The 26,100-nt window shown below is 38.2% G+C and overlaps 2 protein-coding genes across 3 annotated transcripts in view; one reads left to right on the top strand and one right to left on the bottom strand.

Annotated features, from left to right (window-relative positions):
* Positions 1-5: 5 nt before the first annotated feature.
* LOC5512483 (protein ST7 homolog) lies at positions 6-17,055 on the top strand. Its single transcript, XM_048733751.1, has 16 exons — positions 6-210; positions 805-887; positions 1,895-2,021; positions 2,735-2,789; positions 9,573-9,642; positions 10,140-10,191; positions 10,291-10,369; positions 10,504-10,558; positions 10,770-10,866; positions 11,424-11,521; positions 12,376-12,490; positions 12,559-12,631; positions 13,408-13,510; positions 13,626-13,776; positions 14,034-14,266; positions 16,255-17,055. Exons 1-16 carry the CDS (start codon positions 21-23, stop codon positions 16,348-16,350), a joined length of 1,677 nt encoding a protein of 558 aa, XP_048589708.1. The 5' UTR covers positions 6-20; the 3' UTR covers positions 16,351-17,055.
* LOC5512484 (TBC domain-containing protein kinase-like protein) overlaps positions 17,056-26,100 on the bottom strand; it is a 21,110-nt gene continuing 12,065 nt past the window's right edge. Inside the window, exons 21-29 of one of the 2 annotated variants that reach the window (XM_048733746.1) lie at positions 25,758-25,808; positions 25,297-25,380; positions 25,134-25,219; positions 24,254-24,290; positions 20,397-20,558; positions 19,337-19,449; positions 18,753-18,922; positions 18,143-18,302; positions 17,056-17,758 (exon numbers count right to left, since the gene is read on the bottom strand). In XM_048733746.1, coding sequence (XP_048589703.1) covers positions 17,654-17,758; positions 18,143-18,302; positions 18,753-18,922; positions 19,337-19,449; positions 20,397-20,558; positions 24,254-24,290; positions 25,134-25,219; positions 25,297-25,380; positions 25,758-25,808 — 968 coding nt within the window. In that variant the 3' untranslated portion in view covers positions 17,056-17,653. Of the gene's footprint in view, positions 17,835-18,142; positions 18,303-18,752; positions 18,923-19,336; positions 19,450-20,396; positions 20,559-24,253; positions 24,291-25,133; positions 25,220-25,296; positions 25,381-25,757; positions 25,809-26,100 lie in introns of both variants that reach the window. The other variant, XM_048733747.1, reaches the window with a different exon arrangement.

Raw genomic sequence — 26,100 nt, 5'->3', positions numbered from 1 at the left:
AGCGGCGCAGAATAACACACATGCGTCAAACAGTCCCTTATTCTAAAATGGCGCCTGAGAATACAAATGTATTTTCTCGTTTATTCTCAAAGGTGAAACAGTGGGTTGGCTGGTCTTGGACGTACCTGTGGGGTTTCTGGTTTCTTCTAGTGATATTCCTGCTATATATTCTCCGCGCCCCTTTGCGACTAAAAGAAAACATGAATTTGGGTGAGTAAAAATGACTTCCTCTCGGGTAAAATAAATATTAAAAGCTCAACAACAAATTTGTATGGGAAAGTTAGAGATCAACGATGGAAGCTCACTTATAAGTTATAATTTTTCCGCATTTTGTCGTTATCATTGTGATAGCTTTGTATGTGGTTTTAGCTCTCTACGGCTTGTTTTTTTTAATCTATAATCTATTTGATTTTTTGTTTCTCATTCTGACTAGCAAATGGCTACCCTATCCATGTCGTAGAAATAATTAATAAAAAATTAAACTATTTTCGTTAGGATCTCTTGTTATAATTATTTCAAGCATTGTATTTTGTAAATGAAACCGAATGTTTATTCTTTCTTTTTAATATATTTTGATTTTTCTGAAATAAACCCCCATTTCCCTCTAAGTAAACTCCAATGAATGACATAGAAGGTAATAGTCTATTTTATCACCAGCTGTGCTCCAATGCAGGTGAAATTTAGTTGGGGCATAATACTGCAGGATATACAACCATTATCAATAGGCAATGGTTTAGAATTCTTGACAGGATAACTCTTCAGTTAATGTGTTTATGCTGAAATCTACATATTTTGTTTCTCCAGTTATCCTGTTTCTGAACACTCTAACCCCCAAGTTCTATGTTGCTTTGACTGGGACGTCATCCTTCATATCTGGTATAATCCTGGTAGGTGGTGTTGGAAGGTTTAAACAGGCTAGACATGAGACCAAATACAGTAAATACCAGTGTAAAAGAACCTAAAAATTCAGGACCTTCAGACTAAAATTGGAAATTATAGGATCCCTTTTTATAAGAACCTTATCATCCTGGTGGGGAAAAATATGTTCTTATTTGAAATTTCAATCAAATGTCAATTGATTATCAAATTTCTGGAAATATGTGAAACCTATAAAATATACTATGAGAAGAAAAATTTAAGAACCAATTAATCCTGATCTTAAAAATAAGCAGGTGTTTACTGTATCTCAAGCCAGGACATTGATTTTCCAGTCCTCTGTATTTTAGCCTTTTTACTAAGTCTTCAGGATTAAGAGTGAAAATCTTCTAATTCTATGATAATCTCCTGGTTTCACATATTTGTTTTTATTTGGCTTACTTCCTGGCTTATTATTATTATTATTATTATTATTATTATTATTATTATTATTATTATTATTATTATTATTATTATTATTATTATTATTATTATTATTATTATTATTATTATTATTATTGCAAAAATTAAACTGAAATCACGCCATTCAACGCATTTTTCAAGCTCATAGGCTGAAACACTTTTTCTAGGGAACTGAAAAAATCAGTAAGATTGGTATATCACAATAATGCCCAAGACTTGTCCAAAATGTGTTTTTTTAGTGTGAGATCCAGAGGAAAATGTGTTAATATGTAATTTTCTCATCTGTAACTTGCCCATGTTTACGTTCACCTTACATATTTAAGATATATGAATGCTATGATTTTCTGTGTGTGATATTTTAGAATGATACAAACCTTCTAATAACTTTCATTCACAAGAGAATATTTCTGTGCAAGTTGAATTCTATTCCTGATTTTAAATTTTTAGTGTATGTTTTCTCATGAAGGGTAACACAGTGATACATGCCACACTGCTGTGTATGCGATTGTATGTCGCTAACATCCTAATGAATGTACATGTATATTTATTTTATTAGATCTTTGAGTGGTGGTATTTCAGGAAGTACGGCACCTCATTCATCGAGCACATATCATTAGCTCATCTTGGACCACTTATTGGGGGTGGAGACAACACGGCGCCAAATTCATCACAGAATGTTGCAGGTACCTTTAGGCTTTTGAAATTTTTGCTATGAAGAATAAGGCTTTACGTAGGCTTTACAGTTTGATGTCATTATGTCTCCACATAGCTCTCTTCATCTGTTAGCTAAGTGTAATAGTTATGCATAAACATTTAGCAGAATAAGATGTTGTATTACTGCCAATGAGAAATAGTTTTCAAGTATGAACAGAAAATTGCATCAGAATACTTTATCATACCACCCAAAAGGCTTTTTAATCATGTTATTGGTATTTTTATCATATTATTTGGTCAATTTAATTTTTTAATAAGCAGATGAGTTCAACCTCACATTTTATAACTTTTATTATGACTACACTATGTTACACTGTAAGACCATTGCTTTAATAAACTTATGCTATCCCTACCCCCACTTAATACTTAAAGTTTGTGGTAAAAGCAAATACATTAATTTGCTACAGTGCCGTAGTAGGCCTAGAAACATGGGGGGGAGGGAGCACAATACAGAAACATTAAAAACATATCAAAGGGGACAGTCACACCCCTACTGGTCATTTCCTTATAATGTTTGAAAATATTGGGGGGGGCACACGCCCCCAGTGCCCCACCCCTGCTACGGCCCTGTGCTAGCAATAATTTTTTTAATTAGATTTTTTACTTTTTTTTATTAGATGTTTATCATTTTATTATTTTTTATTTATACTTGATGCTATGTTGTTTGCTATATATTGCTCAGAATGCAAAGTCTGGAGAAACCCCATGAATCTGTTTCGCGGTGCTGAATATAGCAGGTAACTGATGACACTTTTGGGGATTTGTCTTACTTAAATTTTACCATCAATCATGGCTGGCTCAGAATCATCATACTATACCCTTGCTTAGACCAAAGCATACACAATCACTTTATCCATATCCTGCTTGCAGGCGGTACTCGGTGTTATTATCGCGGAAAACCCCCTCTGTTCAGTGATCAGGCGCCATCTTGTATTATAAGCCGCGTGGTTCCTGAGGGCAAGCCTACAAGCAGGCTACTTTATCCATGGCATTTACATCACCCTTTGGACATAAGCATTATATATCATCTCTTGGACATAAGCATTATACATCATCTCTTGGACATAAGCATTATACATCATCTCTTGGACATAAGCATTATACATCATCTCTTGGACATAAGCATTATATATCATCTCCTGGACATAAGCATTATACATCATCTCCTGGACATAAGCATTATACATCACCCTTTGGACATAAGCATTATATATCATCTCCTGGACATAAGCATTATACATCACCCTTTGGACATAAGCATTATACATCATCTCTTGGACATAAGCATTATACATCATCTCTTGGACATAAGCATTATACATCATCTCTTGGACATAAGCATTATATATCATCTCCTGGACATAAGCATTATACATCATCTCCTGGACATAAGCATTATACATCACCCTTTGGACATAAGCATTATATATCATCTCCTGGACATAAGCATTATACATCACCCTTTGGACATAAGCATTATACATCACCCTTTGGACATAAGCATTATACATCATCTCTTGGACATAAGCATTATATATCATCTCTTGGACATAAGCATTATACATCACCCTTTGGACATAAGCATTATACATCATCTCTTGGACATAAGCATTATACATCATCTCTTGGACATAAGCATTATACATCATCTCTTGGACATAAGCATTATATATCATCTCCTGGACATAAGCATTATACATCATCTCCTGGACATAAGCATTATACATCACCCTTTGGACATAAGCATTATATATCATCTCCTGGACATAAGCATTATACATCACCCTTTGGACATAAGCATTATACATCACCCTTTGGACATAAGCATTATACATCATCTCTTGGACATAAGCATTATATATCATCTCTTGGACATAAGCATTATACATCACCCTTTGGACATAAGCATTATACATCATCTCCTGGACATAAGCATTATACATCACCCTTTGGACATAAGCATTATGTATCATCTCCTGGACATAAGCATTATACATCATCTCTTGGACATAAGCATTATGTACCATCTCCTGGACATAAGCATTATACATCATCTCTTGGACATAAGCATTATACATCATCTCTTGGACATAAGCATTATACATCACCCTTTGGACATAAGCATTATGTATCATCTCCTGGACATAAGCATTATACATCATCTCTTGGACATAAGCATTATACATCATCTCTTGGACATAAGCATTATACATCATCTCCTGGACATAAGCATTATATATCATCTCCTGGACATAAGCATTATATACCATCTCTTGGACATAAGCATTATGCATCATCTCTTGGACATAAGCATTATACATCATCTCTTGGACATAAGCATTATACATCATCTCTTGGACATAAGCATTATACATCACCCTTTGGACATAAGCATTATATATCATCTCCTGGACATAAGCATTATATATCATCTCTTGGACATAAGCATTATACATCATCTCTTGGACATAAGCATTATATATCATCTCTTGGACATAAGCATTATGCATCATCTCTTGGACATAAGCATTATACATCATCTCTTGGACATAAGCATTATATATCATCTCCTGGACATAAGCATTATACATCATCTCCTGGACATAAGCATTATACATCACCCTTTGGACATAAGCATTATATATCATCTCCTGGACATAAGCATTATACATCACCCTTTGGACATAAGCATTATACATCATCTCTTGGACATAAGCATTATACATCATCTCTTGGACATAAGCATTATACATCATCTCTTGGACATAAGCATTATATATCATCTCCTGGACATAAGCATTATACATCATCTCCTGGACATAAGCATTATACATCACCCTTTGGACATAAGCATTATATATCATCTCCTGGACATAAGCATTATACATCACCCTTTGGACATAAGCATTATACATCACCCTTTGGACATAAGCATTATACATCATCTCTTGGACATAAGCATTATATATCATCTCTTGGACATAAGCATTATACATCACCCTTTGGACATAAGCATTATACATCATCTCTTGGACATAAGCATTATACATCATCTCTTGGACATAAGCATTATACATCATCTCTTGGACATAAGCATTATATATCATCTCCTGGACATAAGCATTATACATCATCTCCTGGACATAAGCATTATACATCACCCTTTGGACATAAGCATTATATATCATCTCCTGGACATAAGCATTATACATCACCCTTTGGACATAAGCATTATACATCACCCTTTGGACATAAGCATTATACATCATCTCTTGGACATAAGCATTATATATCATCTCTTGGACATAAGCATTATACATCACCCTTTGGACATAAGCATTATACATCATCTCCTGGACATAAGCATTATACATCACCCTTTGGACATAAGCATTATGTATCATCTCCTGGACATAAGCATTATACATCATCTCTTGGACATAAGCATTATGTACCATCTCCTGGACATAAGCATTATACATCATCTCTTGGACATAAGCATTATACATCATCTCTTGGACATAAGCATTATACATCACCCTTTGGACATAAGCATTATGTATCATCTCCTGGACATAAGCATTATACATCATCTCTTGGACATAAGCATTATACATCATCTCTTGGACATAAGCATTATACATCATCTCCTGGACATAAGCATTATATATCATCTCCTGGACATAAGCATTATATATCATCTCTTGGACATAAGCATTATGCATCATCTCTTGGACATAAGCATTATACATCATCTCTTGGACATAAGCATTATACATCATCTCTTGGACATAAGCATTATACATCACCCTTTGGACATAAGCATTATATATCATCTCCTGGACATAAGCATTATATATCATCTCTTGGACATAAGCATTATACATCATCTCTTGGACATAAGCATTATATATCATCTCTTGGACATAAGCATTATGCATCATCTCTTGGACATAAGCATTATACATCATCTCTTGGATATAAGCAGTATACATCATCTCTTGGACATAGGCATTATACATCATCTCTTGGACATAAGCATTATATATCATCTCCTGGACATAAGCATTATATATCATCTCTTGGACATAAGCATTATGCATCATCTCTTGGACATAAGCATTATACATCATCTCTTGGACATAAGCATTATACATCATCTCTTGGACATAAGCATTATACATCATCTCTTGGACATAAGCATTATACATCATCTCTTGGACATAAGCATTATACATCATCTCTTGGATATAAGCAGTATACATCATCTCTTGGACATAGGCATTATACATCATCTCTTGGACATAAGCATTATATATCATCTCTTAGACATAAGCATTATATATCATCTCTTGGACATAAGCATTATACATCATCTCTTGGACATAAGCATTATGTATCATCTCTTGGACATAAGCATTATACATCACCCTTTGGACATAAGCATTATATATCATCTCTTGGACATAAGCATTATATATCATCTCTTGGACATAAGCATTATATATCATCTCTTGGACATAAGCATTATACATCATCTCTTGGACATAAGCATTATACATCATCTCTTGGACATAAGCATTATATATCATCTCTTGGACATAAGCATTATATATCATCTCTTGGACATAAGCATTATACATCACCCTTTGGACATAAGCATTATATATCATCTCCTGGACATAAGCATTATATATCATCTCTTGGACATAAGCATTATATATCATCTCTTGGACATAAGCATTATACATCATCTCTTGGACATAAGCATTATACATCATCTCTTGGACATAAGCATTATATATCATCTCTTGGACATAAGCATTATACATCATCTCTTGGACATAAGCATTATGCATCATCTCTTGGACATAAGCATTATACATCACCCTTTGGACATAAGCATTATACATCATTTCTTGGACATAAGCATTATACATCATCTCCTGGACATAAGCATTATATATCATCTCCTGGACATAAGCATTATATATCATCTCTTGGACATAAGCATTATATATCATCTCTTGGACATAAGCATTATACATCATCTCTTGGACATAAGCATTATATATCATCTCTTGGACATAAGCATTATACATCATCTCTTGGACATAAGCATTATGCATCATCTCTTGGACATAAGCATTATATATCATCTCTTGGACATAAGCATTATACATCACCCTTTGGACATAAGCATTATGCATCATCTCTTGGACATAAGCATTATACATCATCTCTTGGATATAAGCAGTATACATCATCTCTTGGACATAGGCATTATACATCATCTCTTGGACATAAGCATTATATATCATCTCCTGGACATAAGCATTATATATCATCTCTTGGACATAAGCATTATGCATCATCTCTTGGACATAAGCATTATACATCATCTCTTGGACATAAGCATTATACATCATCTCTTGGACATAAGCATTATACATCATCTCTTGGACATAAGCATTATACATCATCTCTTGGACATAAGCATTATACATCATCTCTTGGATATAAGCAGTATACATCATCTCTTGGACATAGGCATTATACATCATCTCTTGGACATAAGCATTATATATCATCTCTTAGACATAAGCATTATATATCATCTCTTGGACATAAGCATTATACATCATCTCTTGGACATAAGCATTATATATCATCTCTTGGACATAAGCATTATACATCACCCTTTGGACATAAGCATTATATATCATCTCCTGGACATAAGCATTATATATCATCTCTTGGACATAAGCATTATATATCATCTCTTGGACATAAGCATTATACATCATCTCTTGGACATAAGCATTATACATCATCTCTTGGACATAAGCATTATATATCATCTCTTGGACATAAGCATTATACATCATCTCTTGGACATAAGCATTATGCATCATCTCTTGGACATAAGCATTATACATCATCTCTTGGACATAAGCATTATATATCATCTCTTGGACATAAGCATTATACATCATCTCTTGGACATAAGCATTATGCATCATCTCTTGGACATAAGCATTATATATCATCTCTTGGACATAAGCATTATACATCATCTCTTGGACATAAGCATTATGCATCATCTCTTGGACATAAGCATTATACATCACCCTTTGGACATAAGCATTATACATCATTTCTTGGACATAAGCATTATACATCATCTCCTGGACATAAGCATTATATATCATCTCCTGGACATAAGCATTATATATCATCTCTTGGACATAAGCATTATATATCATCTCTTGGACATAAGCATTATACATCATCTCTTGGACATAAGCATTATATATCATCTCTTGGACATAAGCATTATACATCATCTCTTGGACATAAGCATTATGCATCATCTCTTGGACATAAGCATTATACATCACCCTTTGGACATAAGCATTATACATCATCTCTTGGACATAAGCATTATACATCACCCTTTGGACATAAGCATTATACATCACCCTTTGGACATAAGCATTATGCATCATCTCTTGGACATAAGCATTATACATCATCTCTTGGACATAAGCATTATACATCACCCTTTGGACATAAGCATTATGCATCATCTCTTGGACATAAGCATTATACATCACCCTTTGGACATAAGCATTATACATCATTTCTTGGACATAAGCATTATACATCATCTCCTGGACATAAGCATTATATATCATCTCTTGGACATAAGCATTATACATCATCTCCTGGACATAAGCATTATACATCATCTCCTGGACATAAGCATTATACATCATCTCTTGGACATAAGCATTATGCATCATCTCTTGGACATAAGCATTATATATCATCTCTTGGACATAAGCATTATATATCATCTCCTGGACATAAGCATTATGCATCATCTCTTGGACATAAGCATTATACATCATCTCTTGGACATAAGCATTATACATCATCTCTTGGATATAAGCAGTATACATCATCTCTTGGACATAGGCATTATACATCATCTCTTGGACATAAGCATTATATATCATCTCTTAGACATAAGCATTATATATCATCTCTTGGACATAAGCATTATACATCATCTCTTGGACATAAGCATTATATATCATCTCTTGGACATAAACATTATACATCATCTCTTGGACATAAGCATTATGCATCATCTCTTGGACATAAGCATTATATATCATCTCTTGGACATAGGCATTATACATCATGCTTAGTCCATACCATCATACTAATTGAGTAAAAGCAAAATACATCATAGCTTGGGTAAAGACATCATACATTATCACTTGGTCCAAAGCATCATTCATAATTACTTGGTCTAAAAGCATCATACATAACCACTTAGGATAAAGGCATTAGTCATCATCACTTGGTCAAAAGCATCATACTATCTGTGGGATATCGTTTATTGTAGATATTTTTATGTATGGGATATTATCTATTGTACTGTAGATATTTTTATCTTTGGAACATTGGGTATTGTTAATTTTTTATCTGTGGGATATCGTCTATTGTAGATACCTGTGGGTGACTGGACGAGAACCTCTCACATACTATGACATGAACCTGTCAGCTCAGGACCACCAGGTAATAAGCAAACAAGCTGATGCTGTGTTGTCCATGATGTTCCTTTAGCTGTTGTGAAAGGCTTTTCAACACATAATTCTTTGGGCAAATAAGGAGAAAACAGATCCTTATTTTACTAGTTGCATCAATTTGCAACTAGAAAGATCTGACAAGCAGACTATTATGTACCTGTGTATTTTTACTTGCTAAGACATAATTCAATGTTTAAATTTTTCAAAACCAAATTATGCTTGAAAAAATTGGGCGCTAGCTAGTGCTCCCCTAGAAAACTACTAAAAGATGGTCCTAATGTTATTAATTTTTCCAGTTTTCTCTGCCAAAGGTTGCTGTCCATAATTTAATTATTTTAATACGGTTTCACTAAAGGGTTTTCAATAATAGCCCTCTCCAGCCCTGATTGACATACAGTATATGATATTGTACACAGTAAGGCATGTATTGAATTAATGCAATAATAAATTATCCTTTTTTATAAACCTTCTTTTTGATCTCCACAGACATTTTTCACCTGTGATGCCGATGAGACTAGCTCAAATTCAGCAGATACAAGTATGTCCTTACAGATAGAGATTTCCTTGATTCACCAGTATTTTATTTTCCCGCTCCCCATTTTACTATCCCACTCTAATAACGGGTTGCTTTCACCAGTTATGTTGACTGCCTGGCGTGAACGGGACCAGGAAAAGCGTATTAATGCAGCTTGCAGAGCCTACGAGTGTGACCCAACGTAAGCATTGAACACTAGCCTGCTAAGATAGAATGAATGCTAAAAACTTAAACAAATACATTCAAAGGGTGTCATTAGTTTCTGTGGGTGCAATGTTAGGGGTTTTTGGACTAATATAAACATTGTTTTTCCAGTTCTCCAACAGCTTTGATACTTCTTGCAGAAGAGAAAGCACAAACTATTACAGAGGTAAGAGCTGTGACATAAAAGCACTCTTTGATTAAAAGATATTAAATAAATGAAATTTGACTTGTTTACCTTGATAAATGTTTTTCAAGATTATTAATGCTTGAGTTGTATCAGGTGCCAGAGCCAAAAGGCAGTACTTACGTATACATCTCTATTTCACATTCACCACTGAATACACACCTCTGTTCAGGATTCTATATTTGTTTTTCAGGCGGAGTGGTACCTTAAACAAGCCCTCAAGACAAGTGATGACTTGATACGCAATGGGGCTTCTACTAATGGTGATGGCAAAGAAGATACAATACACAGTCAGTATCACCAACATCCCAACCGAAATATAAGAGATTTCTCATCAATTATTATTTTTGATGTATGTTATACCTCTATCAAGAGGCCAGAAAGTCATTTGGTGACGATTTTGCCAAGAAATGGAATAGATGCTGGTTTATTTTAACAGATATCTAGGTTTATATAAGCTTTCAAAATAGTTTACAGAAATCTTTTGAGAACTTGTTTAATGAAGGGGGGCCAGGGCAGTAAGCCTGCCAGAGCTTAACAAGATTAAACAATCTCTTTATGAAGAAAATACTTTAACAATTATTGGACTACACCTGAGAAACAAAAGTATATTAGCAAATTTGGTTGACAGGCTTCTAGCTGAAAAAGACTGAGTAACAACTCTTGGGGCTCACTATAAAAAAGATGAAAAGACGAAAACACCAACCATTCTAATCTATGGAAAAGTCATTAGAACCTTATGCAACCACTTTTTAGTGATCTATCACTTATTATCCCCTGTAGTTCGTCTGTCTCTGCTGGTCTTTATTTTCCATGTTGATGTGGTATTGTGTTTTCTTCTTTGAAGGAAAGAACACTAATGTGTGTGTCTACATCCGGCGACGTCTGGCTATGTGTGCCAGAAAGCTTGGTCGTACCAAAGAAGCAATCAAGATGATGAGAGATGTAAGCTGTTGAAATAATTATATGATGGGTTGAAGGGGCATTTTTTAAAAGAAAAAAAAATAAGAAAAAAAATGCAGAATTTTTCAATACAGTGGTACAGATGATTTTTCTGCGAAAAATGTGATAAACAAGAATAGATCTCGCCCTTCTTTTTTTAACCAATGCTTCTGCCCCTTATACATGACAGTGCCATATCCTGTTGTTGTGTACGTTGCCATCCATGCCAACTCCCCCTTTTCTCGCCATATCACGGTGACATGTATTTACACCCTACACACCCTGCCCTCGGCATATCCAGGTGACACGAGTGTGTGGGCGTTACATACCCTTCCCTAAGCATATCGTAGCCGGACACGTACGTGCGTCCTATACACCCTATACTTGGTTTATCCTGGTAACACGTGTGTGTACCCTTCACACCCTGTCCTTGACATATCCTGGTAATGTGAACGTGTGGCTTATGTTCAAAGCCAATAAGTTTTATTCTAAAAAAAAAATCAGGGGCGGATAGAGCTTTTTGCCAAAGGGGGGTTTTGGCACAGTGTCAAAGGGGGGAGGGGGTATTTTTTTTGTTACATATGGCTTTCTGGCAGCCCAAGTGTGTGTGTGTGTGTGTGGGGGGGGGGGGGGGGTTAAACCCTCCCCCTAGATCCGCTACTGGAAATAATCGAGTATTGAATGTATGCCTCATTTAATAGCTGTAAAAAAAGCATTGCCGGACAGTGAAGCACTTATCACTGAGTATTCCTTCCTTGACTCGGAAGAGGGCCAAGTAAACAAAACTAGAAACTACACAGCTTAGGTTAACTGCCTTCTACACTGTCTCATGGATTGTCATATTCATGTTATTTCAGCTCATGAAAGAGTTTCCGCTAATGAGCGTGCTTAACATACATGAGAATCTGATAGAGGCTCTGCTTGAGGTCCAGGCTTATTCGGAAGTACAGCAAGTCCTCGCTAAATATGATGGTAGGCATGCAGCAGTTATTTAGCGTGATACCATCTGTACCCACTGACAAATCATATTTACCTTTCAGACATAACACTGCCGAAGTCTGCAACTATTTGTTACACGGCAGCTCTACTGAAAGCAAGAGCAGTCTGTGATAAGTATGTACTCGTATTATTATCAATAGCTACTCATACTTATTTAGTGTTCTTTGGCCAACAATAGTTGAGTTAGAGACCCAAAACGTATTAGTCCAGCCAATCTAAGAAAATTTATAGCCGAAACTAATAGTAATTGAAACACAAACAATTGTTTTGTTAAATGATAAGAAAAGACATTCTAAACAACATCCCAAAAGTTCTTTGGAGTTCTTTCTGGGAGGAACATCTCGAAATTTGACAATAAACAATTTCTTTCGTCGGCCATCTTGGATTCTTTTGTTATTCATGAGTGCACTGCTCTCGTCGAGAGTGCGTTTGCGGAGGGTTAGTGGACCATGAATAACAATAGAAGACAACATTGCTGACAAAAGAAATTGTTTATTGTTGAATTTCGAGATGTTCCCCAAAGAGAACTTTGGAGAACTTTTGGGAAGTTATTAAGGACAAGCTACTGTGTTGTACTGTGTCATTTGTGTTGCAATTTCTTTTAGGTTAAACATTGACTGGACTATATGGGGCATTTAACAAATAATATGAAAATGTACCATAAAAAATCACCTTGTTTTAGACAATAAAAATTTGGCAAATATTCATGTTTGACTGGCGATATATTTGAGCCATATCCTCCTTTTTCTAAACATTGTTTTCTCCTGATTTCTTAAATTTTTTTTTACTTTCTAGTATTAGTTTTGGATTCTCGATTCCTACCTTAAATGTCTGTGAACTTGCATCATCCATGCAAAAAGGTTCTAATCCACTATTTTTTTCCACATCAGATTTTCCCCAGAGGTAGCAGCAAAGCGAGGGCTAAGCCCCGCGGAGATGGCTGCCGTAGAAGCTATACATAGAGCAGTGGAATTCAATCCTCATGTACCGAAGGTGCGTTTATTTCAGAACATAAAGACTGCTTCTATCTCCAGTTCAAAATACATTTAAAAGATTTGTATGCTTTGAAAAGACGTAAAAACCAGGTTAATAAGTTGTTCTTTTATAGTATCTTCTTGAGCAGAAGAGCTTGATTCTTCCTCCGGAACACATCCTTAAGCGGGGTGACAGTGAGGCAGTTGCTTACGCATTCTATCACCTTCCGCACTGGAAGCAGGTGGAGGGAGCTATCAATCTACTGCACTGCACTTGGGAAGGCAGTAAGTATGCTTCTCTCAACCACACACTACTCCTTTGTCATTCGTACGCAGATAACCCAGGTTCTCCACCACGCTCCACTTCCATGCCCGATCACACCTGGAGCTTCTCACTCCCACAGAACTCTACTTTTCTACTATTTGCCGTCTTGATCACTTAGCTATTCTCCAACCTACACACAATTTAATCTTTTCTCCCATATAACCAAACTATGCTTTCATTACTCCAGGTTCCTTTAATCATGGGATTTTATTTATAGCGTTCCGACTTGTGCCATACCCGTTGGAAAAAGGCCACCTCTTCCATCCTTACCCAGGATGCACCGAGAACGCTGACAGGGAACTCCTTCCAGTCCACCATCAGTTGTCCGTGTACCCAAAGAAAGAACTTCCATTTTTCATCCTGTTCACTGCCGGCCTGTGCTCTTTCACCGCTCTTCTTGCTCTCCTCACCCATCAGTTTCCGGAGCCTATGGCACACCTTGCCAAGACGGTACGTACCACAAACCTACAAGGTTAAATGTGACCCCCTCAACACCACAAAAACACACGATGATTACTGTTTCACTCAACACCATAAAAGGGGGTAGGGGGCTTTCCAAATGTTTTTTGTAGTATTTTTTTTTTTTCGCATTTGTGGATATTTGGCCAATGCTTCGATTACTCAGAAAGCGATAGCCCTCTTCATTGGCAGATGAATAAAGCTTCTCATTTACACTTTCGAGTTTGTGTGATACCTCTGCCAGACCTGTAGGTCAAACACGAGACGACAACTTTCGAGATGGGAAATTTCGCTCGCAGTGATCTGGTCAAAATGATAACTTTAGCGGCACAGCACTCTGGTGGGTCCACCGGTAGGTTATTTGTGCCTGCATGTATGATGATATGGCTGGGCTCAAATTTAGTTGTATTGTGGGAGCTGGGTCTCGATATCGTCTGCCGTTTTACCGGGAAAAGTGAATTTCAGAACTTTCTTCTGGAATAGTTTGTTGCCCATTATATTTTTTACCATTGAGTCACCAATTATAATGACCGGTCTAACCGAATCCTCGTTCCTAAAGCTGATGTAACCCCGACTTTTTGGCTGCCCCGGCTGCGAGTCGCTAGATGCCAGGGGGGTCTGTTTGGAGTTGTTGGGCCGAGTAGTCATTTGTGTGGTTGACCTTGTAGGAATCGAAGAAGGGTTCGGTGTCTCGTTATCTTGGCTGGAATTTTGAATATCTTTCGATCCAGGTCCACGTTCTAGACTCACTAGCTTTGCCTTAATGACCTCGTTTTCTTCCCGTAGGCTTTCATTCGGATTTGAGAGATTAGCAGGTTCTTTATTCCCTCAAGCCGTACTTTAATGCCGTAAACTTCGGTCTTGATGCATTCCATGTTGCATTTTAGTGGGCCGTCATTTTCGACCAGTATGGAAGTTTCATCGTTGTTGTTATTAACGCCAGCATTTGCCGCCCCTACGTCAGTTAAATCGACTTCGAAATCCGAGCGTGTCTTGGACTTTGTGCCTTTAGTTTTTCCTTTGCCACGTCCAGACATGATGTAGAAATAATCCAAAAAGAGAGTGATTCAAGTGTTATACAGTTGAAGCTCTCGTAAGCGAACACCTTGGGAACTGAAAAGTCGTTAACGGAGCTGGTCTCTTACGAGAGCTTGCTCTCATAAGCGACCACTGGGCGTCAAAAACTTAAACAGTAGGTGTTGGTCGCTTACGGGAGCTTAATTAAAATGCTGGAATCTAAAAGTTATCGTGATAATAACAACGCTGTAATATTTTGGTTTATTGCTTGATTTTTAAATTAGGTATTTGACTTATCGTGAGTGAGTTGTTTTATTTAATAGCAATTAATTCTACGCAAAGTAGCTCGTTATGCTCGTTTATATCGACGACTTAACGTTTTCGTCATGAGAATATCTTCTGTGTCTACGACGATCGCATGGCGTCTTTTGTTAACCGATTTCTAAAGCGTGCAACAAACAAGTGGATGGCTATTGTAACTGGAAAAATGATAAATCGTGGAGCTGGTAATGGACTAGAGATTCCTTGCATTTATAAATTTTCTGGAGAAAAAGAAATGTCAATCCCATGGTTGAAATTGAAGTTAAGAAAATTGTAATTATGAAATTCTTTAATGGTTGCCTACTGATTGCCCACATGGTTGCCCTACTACGCTTTATATGTGATTTCAGTATGCAATGGATATGATGTTTATGTAAAGCCAAAGATCATTGTGGTCGCTTACGAGAGCTTAAAAATAAAATAAAATCTCAGTTGGTGGTTTAAATTGTGGTCGTTAACGGAGCTGGTCGCACCGATAAGTTGGTCGCTTACGAGAGCTTAGAATTACAGAGTTTGTTTGACAATTCAATCGGTGATTCGTGATCGTGGTCGTATCGGAGCTGGTCGCTTACGAGAGCGGTCGCTTAGAGAGCTTCGACTGTATATATAATGTAAATAATTGCCGTTTAATTGTGCTGTAGAGCCTTGGTTGGATCTCTGCACCCTTCAGCTTGCTTATACAGAAAGTGGAGGACTTCTTTCCTGCCCACATCCTGCACCAACTCACCCGGATCTAGATCACCTTTCAAGCTACGGATTAAGGACGAACTAACTGTATCATGGATAGCGAGACTAGTGCAACGGTACAACTTGGTAACTTGCAGTGCATGTAGGAACTTTCATCTATAGAGTGCTACCCATATCTTTACAATATAATATCATCAGGGATATCGCCACGATAGTTTATGTTTAGATAATGTCAACCGGTATCACCTGTTTTCCCCTTAGTGTATTTCAGAACCTTTTTTCCTTCCATCTCTACTACTAGTTGTAGACTAGTTGTAGACCCCACACTGCAGCCACGTCACCAGTTTTACATTGTACAAGTAGACCCCACACTGCAGCCACATGTCACCTTTTTCACATTGTAAAAGTAAACCAAAAACTGCAGCCACACGTCACCTATTTCACATTGTACAAGTTAACCCCACACTGCAGCCACACGTTACCAGTCTGCTTCTGTTAAGGATTACAAAACGAGAAACGAGAATTGCCGCCCGTTAAGAATGGTTAACCAGTCAGATAAAGAAGACCTGTTGGAGTTGTTTCTTATGTGCAAACACGTTCCAGCAGGCGCACATGCTGTATTACGTAGGAGGCGGACCACGTAGTACATTGTGTTACAAGAATATGTTTTAACAGAGTTAAACAGTTATGATAATAGACAAAAGATATATTTATGTACCCCTAAAAGACCCTAATAAAAATACAAGTACAAGTTATTCTCAGTTGCTCACTTTATTTACAATGTTGGAGGGGCTTTTGACATAACAGTACTGAAATCTCGTGAACCAAGCAAGTGCGTACTTTGTCTTTGGCGGGCCAATGTATATAGGAAACATTATTTATGCTTGTCTCGATCAAACAGGTTCGAGAATTGTGTCCGTTCGTTTTAAGACCATGTTACAAGGGGTATTTGTTACTGCAACTTGCAACGCAATCTGTTTTGTGTTGCGAGTTGTGAGAACATTACGCGTTTAGCATCCCTTTTTGCAACTTGCAATTTTTTTGGTGCGTTGCAAGTAGCAAGAAAAGTAGATTTTCTAGTTTTCGCAACATTACGAGTAAATGGCCCTGTGTATCGTGTTTCTACATCCTGCAAATTTTATTCGTCATCTATGCAGATATTTTTCATGAGTCGTATTCAGTGCAAGTGCATGCAATTAAAGATAAAACAATGCACATGGTTTATTTGCATCAATATGCATAATACGACGTTTGAGCTTAGCCTAACATGGCCTTTAGATTGACTGAAATTCCATATCTACTGCAATAGCCTGCATTCCAACATGATATGACATCAGTAACTTGATTGATGGGTTACGTGGGAACGGTGAGAATGCCCTGCGAACGCAGCACGGCAATGCCTTTCTCCTCCAACACACAGACCCGCGGGTAACCAAGGTCGACGAGCTCTGCCGCGATCTATGGAATGCATGACATAATACACTTAGTACACACAGACCCGCGGGTAACCAAGGTCGACGAGTTCTGCCGCGATCTATGGAATGCATGACATAATACACTTAGCACACAGAGACCTGTGAGTAACCAGGCAAGGTAAAAAGGTAAAAAACAGATCATTGGCTATTCCAGTCATGGAAGCCATTTCATAGTCACGACGGCCGTTAGACCCACTAATGAGGATTGTCGAAAAAACAGGCCTTAAAACAGCAGACAACGCACAGGAACTACACGGCGACAGAGCTCTGAAACAATGTTATTCAACCCATGGAGGAAAGGTCCCTTTGAAGGAAGCCCGTTATACGTGAGTTCTGTATGTTTATATATTCTGCGTGCGAATCTAACCTTAGCGGGATAGTTAGTCTTGTTTCCCATAATAACCACTATCTTGCCCTTGAAAGTCGCCAAGGTGGCGGCAGCGGGAGACTGAGCAAGAGTTCCGTCTTCAGTGAAGGCCTGGTTGAATGGTATGTTTACATTACCAGTGATCTGTCCGCGGTGCAGTCTGGGTCTAAGTTAAGTATGTCAACAAAAATTATGAAACCTTGTCGGGGGCAAGGATTGTTAGACCCTTTAGATAACCTGTTCCAAAATCGCTGATGTTGTCTGATGACAAGGAAAGTCTAGTTTTTGTTTTTACTTAAAAATAAATTTTCATAATAATTATCATAAGACCTACCTTGTTAAAAAACAAAGTTAGCATTAACAACTAATGAAATAATTCAGTACTTATTTAGGACCCGAAGTAGAAAAATCGCATTTAAGAGTTGTTGACTTCTAGTAGACAAACAGTCGCAAAACCCAAATCAAATATTGTTATCCAAGTATCAAACTCGAAATTTACACTAAAAAATACTGTGGTAAACAATAGCGTATTTTTGGACATGGGCAAGTGTCCGCTTAATGTAGGGTAACCACTTTAAAGTTGCCCAGTTAATAGAGGCGAAAAGGATACTCGTCGGGCGTGCGCACGTCTACCACTATCCCACGTGGCTTCTTCCTGGGAGAGGTGCTGCTTGTAGTCCAGGAATTCTCCCCTAACTCCATGATGTGGACTAGATCTTGCGCAGAGACGCGCGGACACACCTCCGCCTTGAGGTCTTTGAGTGACAAGAAATCTTTCTCCTGGGTGACAGAGAGGAGAGTAAAATAGTGATGTGAGAATAAAATAATGATTTGGATTTAAAAGGTACTTCTCCTCTGAGACAGAGAGAAAAGGTACGTAACGATGTGAGAATAAAATGATGATAGTTTGTACTTGGGAATCTGTGTATCGTGACCCGCAGTGCTTCATGGGTATCAAATAGATAAGAAAATAGGCGTAAATAAAAGCAAATCCAGGCTTTCAAAGTTGTAGAATTCTTCTTCCTGTTACTGTGAACTTTATCAAATGACTTTCAGATACCAGGATTTAACCATTTATACGCTACCCATGAATAACTGGGGGTAACGACACATGGATTCTCAAATGCAACCTCATTTGAAATAGGTGTATAAGAGGCAGAGATGAAAGGAAAAGAAAAACTCAAAAGTGCTTACCGGCTTAGATTTGGATGTAGCGACGGCGTACTCATATCGTCTCATGGCGGCAGTGCGAGGCGTCCACGAGAAGATCTTCTTGGAATCCCGCACAACGCGCTCGATATCGATACCTAGGGGGGAGGGGGCAGGAGCCAGCTTTGAGCAATGTGTTAGATACCAATATCTGAGGGGGAAAGGAAAGTCAGCGACGGCAGGGAGAACGTGATCCCCAAAAAACCTTTCATGCTTTGAGCTAAATTTCGAAATAAATTGCTAAAAAGTGTTGTTTGCAAAGATGACCAGAATTAAACCATTTATCTAAAAATGTTTATTAATCATTCTTGAATAACATAGGTGGGTTAAAATCAGGCTGGTGTTAGTCAGCCAGTAATCTAAGGGATTTGAAGGCAACTGGTTCTCGATCTTATTTGGAAATTCTTTTGTTATTCATGAGATTTCAGTCTAAAAAATGGCGGCCATACAGAGCGCGAAGGAGGAAATTTAAACGTGACGATTTTGGGGGGTTGGCCCAAATAACAGTCTTACTGCCACCCGAACATGAACTTACATTGACATTACTTTAACTTAGAAAGGTCAAAACTTTGTCAGCTCTCAAAGTAAACAAAAAATTTTTTTATTGTAACTGACTCCCGGACTAGCTAGATAGACCGCCAAAAACGGCTGAAATATATCAGACAGAGTCCATTTCAACGTACATTTCACGTCTGGCTCTTTGAATTTTCAACTGTTGCCGTCGTCGTCCCTAATAATAGGGACCTTATGCAAATGGGACGGCGACTGTAGAAAACACTAATAAAACTCGAAGAGCCAGACGTCAAATGCACTCTGAAATGGACGCATGTCTGAAACAAGGACGGGGACGTTCGCTATGGTAAAAATAAGGTTCTGGACTTATCATTACTTTTTAGAACTATATGAAAAGGTAAAATTCATAAAAAAAATTGTCCATTATATTTGTCTCATTCTCCTTGCCGTCACCGTCATCGTTGCATAAGGTCCCCAGTAAAAACAAGGGGAAGGGGAGGAGGGAAGGTTTCTTAACACAAGTTCGACTTACCTGGCATGTCTGAAAACAGTAGGATACATTCATTGAATCCAAAAGACAATAGCTGGTCTCGCAGCTGCTGCAGGATGGCGACCCCAATGCATAGTGGGAATGAAGAGTTGCCAAGCAACAGGGTGTCCCACAAATGGTAAATCTTGTGAAGAGGGAAGACGTCTAGGGAGAATAGAACACAAGTCAATGGTCAAAAAAATAAATATTAAATAAGTCAAAAATAATATTTTCGAAAATATTCTGTAGAAAATTTCGCAAGTGTAATATATACTTGGAATTTTTCGTTATAGCCAAATTCGTTGTTGTGCGACCTCGGCTTGTACAAAATCCTTGTCTCGTTTGGTAATAGCGCGTAGGCAATCAACCGTCTAAACCAATCGATGTTTTTCATGTTTTCACTGTCGCGTCATAAATCATTTGACTGCACACAGCGGGGAAATTGATTAACCTCGGTGGTATGGTTGACTATTCGTTATTTCAAGACGAGAATTGTTTTTTGAATTTCTCGCGGTCGCGCAACAACGAATACGCGGCTATAAACATGCTTTTAAAAGACCCTATCCTATATTTATTTAACCTTGCTACTTCAGAGGGGTTTCATTGACTCTTTGCAGAGTCCCTGTCCCTAAGGGCTAAAAAACGTGTGCGCGATTTCCAAAACTATTTTCGAATTTGGTTTTATTGATTTCGATTGTTTTAATTAAAGTTTTTATTGATTTAAATTTTCAATACAGATTGTTACTGTAGGACTGATTGCATCTCACCACGACTTGAGTTCATTTCACCACTGAAATACACCTATTTTAAAAAATGTTGTCAGTGCAAATGGCAAATTGTCATTGACAAATGGCAGTGCTACGACCGACCATATTAATATGGTTCGATGTCGCTTGCGTTTGTTTATCACCTTTATTTTTACAAATAATTGCTACCGATAAACACCTTTCGGTGGTAGAACTGCCATTAGGCAATTACCATACGCCGCTCGCACTGACAACCTTTATTGAAATAGGTGTATACAGAGTGGATGAAAAGTTCGCGCACTTGTTTTAATTGGTTTATAAAAGTCTTACAAAAAGGTAGCGTGACAATTATCACGTCTATAACAAAATTACTAAATGTAGTCTGTGAATGTAAGGATCAATATACAGTGTCCGCCCTTGTTCTTTATTACACTTTAAATGAGCTTGGGTATAAAGTGAGTCCCTGTATTGTACCCACACTTCGCCAAGCAGAACTGACGCGCCTATTTAGTTCATTGTCGTCGTCGGTGGACCTCGTTGACTTGTCCAAAACGCTCTAAACATTTCCTATGGGTTTAGGTCAGGTGAGTTTTTTTCTAAGAAATTTGGCCGTGGCTGAGTGACCTAACATGTGTGAGCAGGAGCGCCGTTTTGTATGAATGTAATGTTTCGATTGCACCTAACAGCTTTGTTCTAGTAGGATCTTGGTTACGCGGTCGCAGTGATAATAGACGTCTAACTTCTTCAATATTTATTCACATAGTATACTTCACTTGGCGTTTGGCCAAAGGGGAAAATGAAGGTGTAATGTGATTCTTTAATAGAATAAAAGATGTCAAATTACTATAGGGATTTAACGAGAATCGATGGCCACTTAGCATAATGATCCACCCTAGGTAATATGTTTTTCCGCTTTTTTACGCCGACTATTAGTGTGCCCAGCTTCCCAAAGAGCTCCAAGAATGGTCTAAAGACGAGGGCACGCGCGTAGATATTATTACAATGCGGAAATACATACAACCTCACCATAAGAGGACTTCTGAGGAATACTGCTGCCAAGCGAGGCGCAAAATATAACAATAACTTTATTTTAATGAAATATCCTATTACTGCCACTTTTTCTATCAAACCACAAATGTCACCATTAGTATGCAGAAGGATTAGATGCCATACCAAGGGGAAAAATGCCAGGACTATCTAAGAAGATAGGAGATCAATAATATATCTAGAGCTTCAATTTAGTACGACGCCCTTGATATGTCTGTGGTATTAAGATGTGTCTACTGACAATCAAATTTTTTCTTCACGCGAAAATCGTAGGTAAGTCGTAGTCTTATCACCCTGGAGGTTTTAAGTCATAAAAAGTATCCAATTGCCTTTTGTGCATTGATATAAAACAAAGTCAATGGAAAACACAAATACTGCCTAGAGGCGCCTAGAAAATGTCTTTCTTCAGGAAATTACATATCGCCAGGGAATGGCCTTAACGAATTCTTAACCAAGATTTAATTGATGACGGATTCACAGCACATTACGCAGACAAAAAAAACGACAGGAAAACGGTAAAAGAAATACCCAAAACTGATATAAAATAATCTAGTCAGCAGATAATGACAACAAAGAAATATCACGTTGTGTATGAGTGTGACACGTGACTTACGTAACCGAGAAATGCGGTTTACGAAGGCATGCATTTAGCTTATAAAAAAGACGAGACGAATTCTGCTTGCCAGATTGACAAGTCCCCGTGATCGCCTGAGAACCAGAGTGGCATGAGTACATCTTAATGATATGAATGGCACAGTGTAGTCAAGATCTTAGGAGGATGTGAACTAACCGCCCAGGTGAGTAAAATGTGAGAAGGTAGAACATGCCGGGGTGAGTAAGATGTGAGGAGAAGGTAGAACATGCCGGGGTGGGTAAGATGTGAGGAGAAGGTAGAACATGCCGTGGCGAGTAAGATGTGAGGAGAAGGTAGAATTTGCCGGGATGAGTAAGATATGAGGCTAAGGTAAAATATGCCGGGATGAGTAAGATGTGAGGGGAAGGTAGAACATGCCGGGATGAGTAAGATGTGAGGGGATGGTAGAACATGCCGGGGTGAGTAAGATGTGAGGAGAAGGTAGAACATGCCGGTATGAGTAAAATGTGAGGAGAAGGTAGAACATGCCGTGGCGAGTAAGATATGAGGAGAAGGTAGAACATGCCGTGGCGAGTAAGATGTGAGGAGAAGGTAGAATGTTCCGGGGTGAGTAAGAAGTGAGGAGAAGGTAGAACATGCCTGGGTGAGTAAGTTATGAGGAGAAGGTAGAACATGCCGTGGCGAGTAAGATATGAGGAGAAGGTAGAATATGCCGTGGCGAGTAAGATATGAGGAGAAGATAGAATATGCCGTGGCGAGTAAGATGTGAGGAGAAGGTATAACATGCCGGGATGAGAAAGATGTGAGGAGAAGGTAGAACATGCCGGGGTGAATAAGATGTGAGGAGAAGGTAGAACATGCCGGGGTGAGTAAGATGTGAGGAGAAGGTAGAACATGCCGGTATGAGTAAGATGTGAGGAGAAGGTAGAACATGCCGGGGTGAGTAAGATGTAAGGAGAAGGTAGAACATGCCGGGGTGAGTAAGTTATGAGGAGAAAGTATAACATGCCGGGGTGAGTAAGATGTGAGGAGAAGGTAGAACATGCCGGGGTGAGTAAGATGTCAGGAGAAGGTAGAACATGCCGTGATGAGTAAGAAGTGAGGGGAAGGTAGAACATGCCGGAGTGAGTAAGCGAGGGAGGATACATGCAATGACAACCGAACAAACTTTTACTTTTTTTACTATGTAAGGGCTTCAAGTCTTGTCCGAAATTGAATTTCGTGAACACGGAATGAGGTTCCCTGCGATAGCCATGTGTGTTCAGGGCATACATGTCTCCAGCGGTCTTCACTGTACATACAACAAATAATTATACACACCCCGTTTTTGGCTAAAGAAATTTACATTTGTTACACATGGGCTTGAAGTAGATTTCTTTCAATGTGTAGCAGACTTTGTGCAGTTTAAAATGGTTATGCTTTAATGTAGTCACAACAAAGTGTGCTAAATGATGACGTAGCTGGTTACTTACGACAAAACATAGTCAGAAACCAGGGGATCGCATACAGCTGAAAGAAAATTAAAAAGTGTTATTATGCTACACCACAAACGCTACTCTTTATTTTGGAACGACATTATTATCTTAAATATGGCTCACAAGAGAGTTTTTGAATGACAGAAACAAACAAAAGCGGAACAAAGAAACAAAGAAAAGTGACAAACAAAGTAAGATGGTAAACAAACAAAATTGCATTCTCCGTTACGATTCCCTTTACCTACTAAGAAACAAAAACATATTTTCATACGGCCTTATAGTAACATGATAAATGAAGTAAGTGGTAAACAAATAGTAGGTCGGATGAGCTGCTCTCAGTAGGTTCTTCACTACTTAAAAGAAGGACGTTTACGAAGATCCAGTTTCTATATCTAATTCCAAGACGATCTAGAAACCGTATCCCTTTGAGCGTCACAGGATTCCGGATCGAAAACAAAGAAATGTGAAGCAGGTATTTAATTGAAAATGGCTAATGTTTTGGCATGGGTAACACAAAGTTCATGGGAATAAAGGGAACGGCTACGTTCTAGGCGTCAAATTAATTACGTCTTTAAAGAGTACGCCGGATTTAGTGCACCTCGTATGACCCGCATCCCGAGCTTGACCCGACAGTACGTCCGGTGTGTGTCACATATTCCGAGCATGACCCGACAGTACGTCCCGAGTGTGTCACGTATCCCGAGCATGACCCAACAGTACGTCCCTTATGCGTCCTATATCCCGAGCATGACCCGACAGTACGTCCCGAGTGTCACTTATCCCGAGCATGACCCGACAATACGCCCCGAGTGTGTGACGTATCCCGAGAATGACCCGACAGTTTGTCTCATGTGTGTCGTATCCCGTTCGCGATTACCTCCGGTATGAAGCCGATCTTGTGCATGTGACTAAAAAGCTCTGGATCGTGAAACGCGATCAGCTGAGAAAAGACTGCAAGGTATTCTACAAGAGAAAAATTAAAGCACTCTGTCGCTAATGTGCGTTAAAGGTATTGTTGTAATGTGTGATGTTGGTGATACCTTGTATTATGGGGGCGTTGTCTTTGAGGAAGAAGTTGTATAGGTACTTGGGGATGAACGCCGTCAAACATGCGTAGGCCAGAGCTGAAAAAAAGAGTGTGATTACTGAAGCCACGCTGCTACTCAGGCATGATAGATAAATCTCGTGCTTATCCAACAAAGATAGCATCTAGTTGGCGGTATACTGCTAACAGAACGATCACGGCCGCTAAGAACTCTTCAAGATACCACAAACAGGACTCTTTATGTAGGGTAGCGTCGACGCCATTTTGTAAAAAAAAAACCAGAGGTACCCCGGGAGCTAGATCAAAGATGGCTAAAGTAAGTTTCGGGTGGTGTGATTATCGACCCATCACCTAACCTATAAAAGAACCATGTGCAAATCGCGTGGCCTCTGATAACTTGCCCCGTGATCATGCCAACACGTGATCTATATGTGGAACCATGCACATATGACGTACCTTCGTCATTGAAATGCTGGGAAAGGAATGGTGCGCAGAGAGAGTCTAGTCCTGGAGAGAGGAAACCTGTTCAGTAATTATTCAACGGGAAATCAGTTGAGTTAGTATTAAATGAAAAGTACGAAGAAATCAGTTCACTTAGTATTCAATGGAATTGGTGAAAATAGTCTAGTTTGTATTCAATGGGAAATACGAAGAAACCAGTTAAGTTAGTATTCAATGGAATTGGTGAAAATAGTTTAGTTTGTATTCAACGGGAAATACGAAGAAACCAGTTAAGTTAGTATTAAACGAAAAGTACGAAGAAATCAGTTTACTTTGTATTCAATGGAATTGGTGAAAA

This window comes from Nematostella vectensis, chromosome 10 (genome assembly GCF_932526225.1).
Source record: "Nematostella vectensis chromosome 10, jaNemVect1.1, whole genome shotgun sequence".
NCBI lineage: Eukaryota > Metazoa > Cnidaria > Anthozoa > Actiniaria > Edwardsiidae > Nematostella > Nematostella vectensis.
This window is presented reverse-complemented; position numbering and strand designations above follow the sequence as displayed.

What these genes read in the sequence shown, in the direction of transcription:
- LOC5512483 (XM_048733751.1), top strand. Translation starts at nt 21, where the DNA reads ATGCGTCAAACAGTCCCTTATTCTAAAATGGCGCCTGAGAATACAAAT. An exon ending in TTCATCACAGAATGTTGCAG is followed by an intron (nt 2,022 to 2,734) that starts GTACCTTTAGGC and finishes TATATTGCTCAG; the next exon opens with AATGCAAAGTCTGGAGAAAC. An exon ending in TCAATCCTCATGTACCGAAG is followed by an intron (nt 13,511 to 13,625) that starts GTGCGTTTATTT and finishes GTTCTTTTATAG; the next exon opens with TATCTTCTTGAGCAGAAGAG.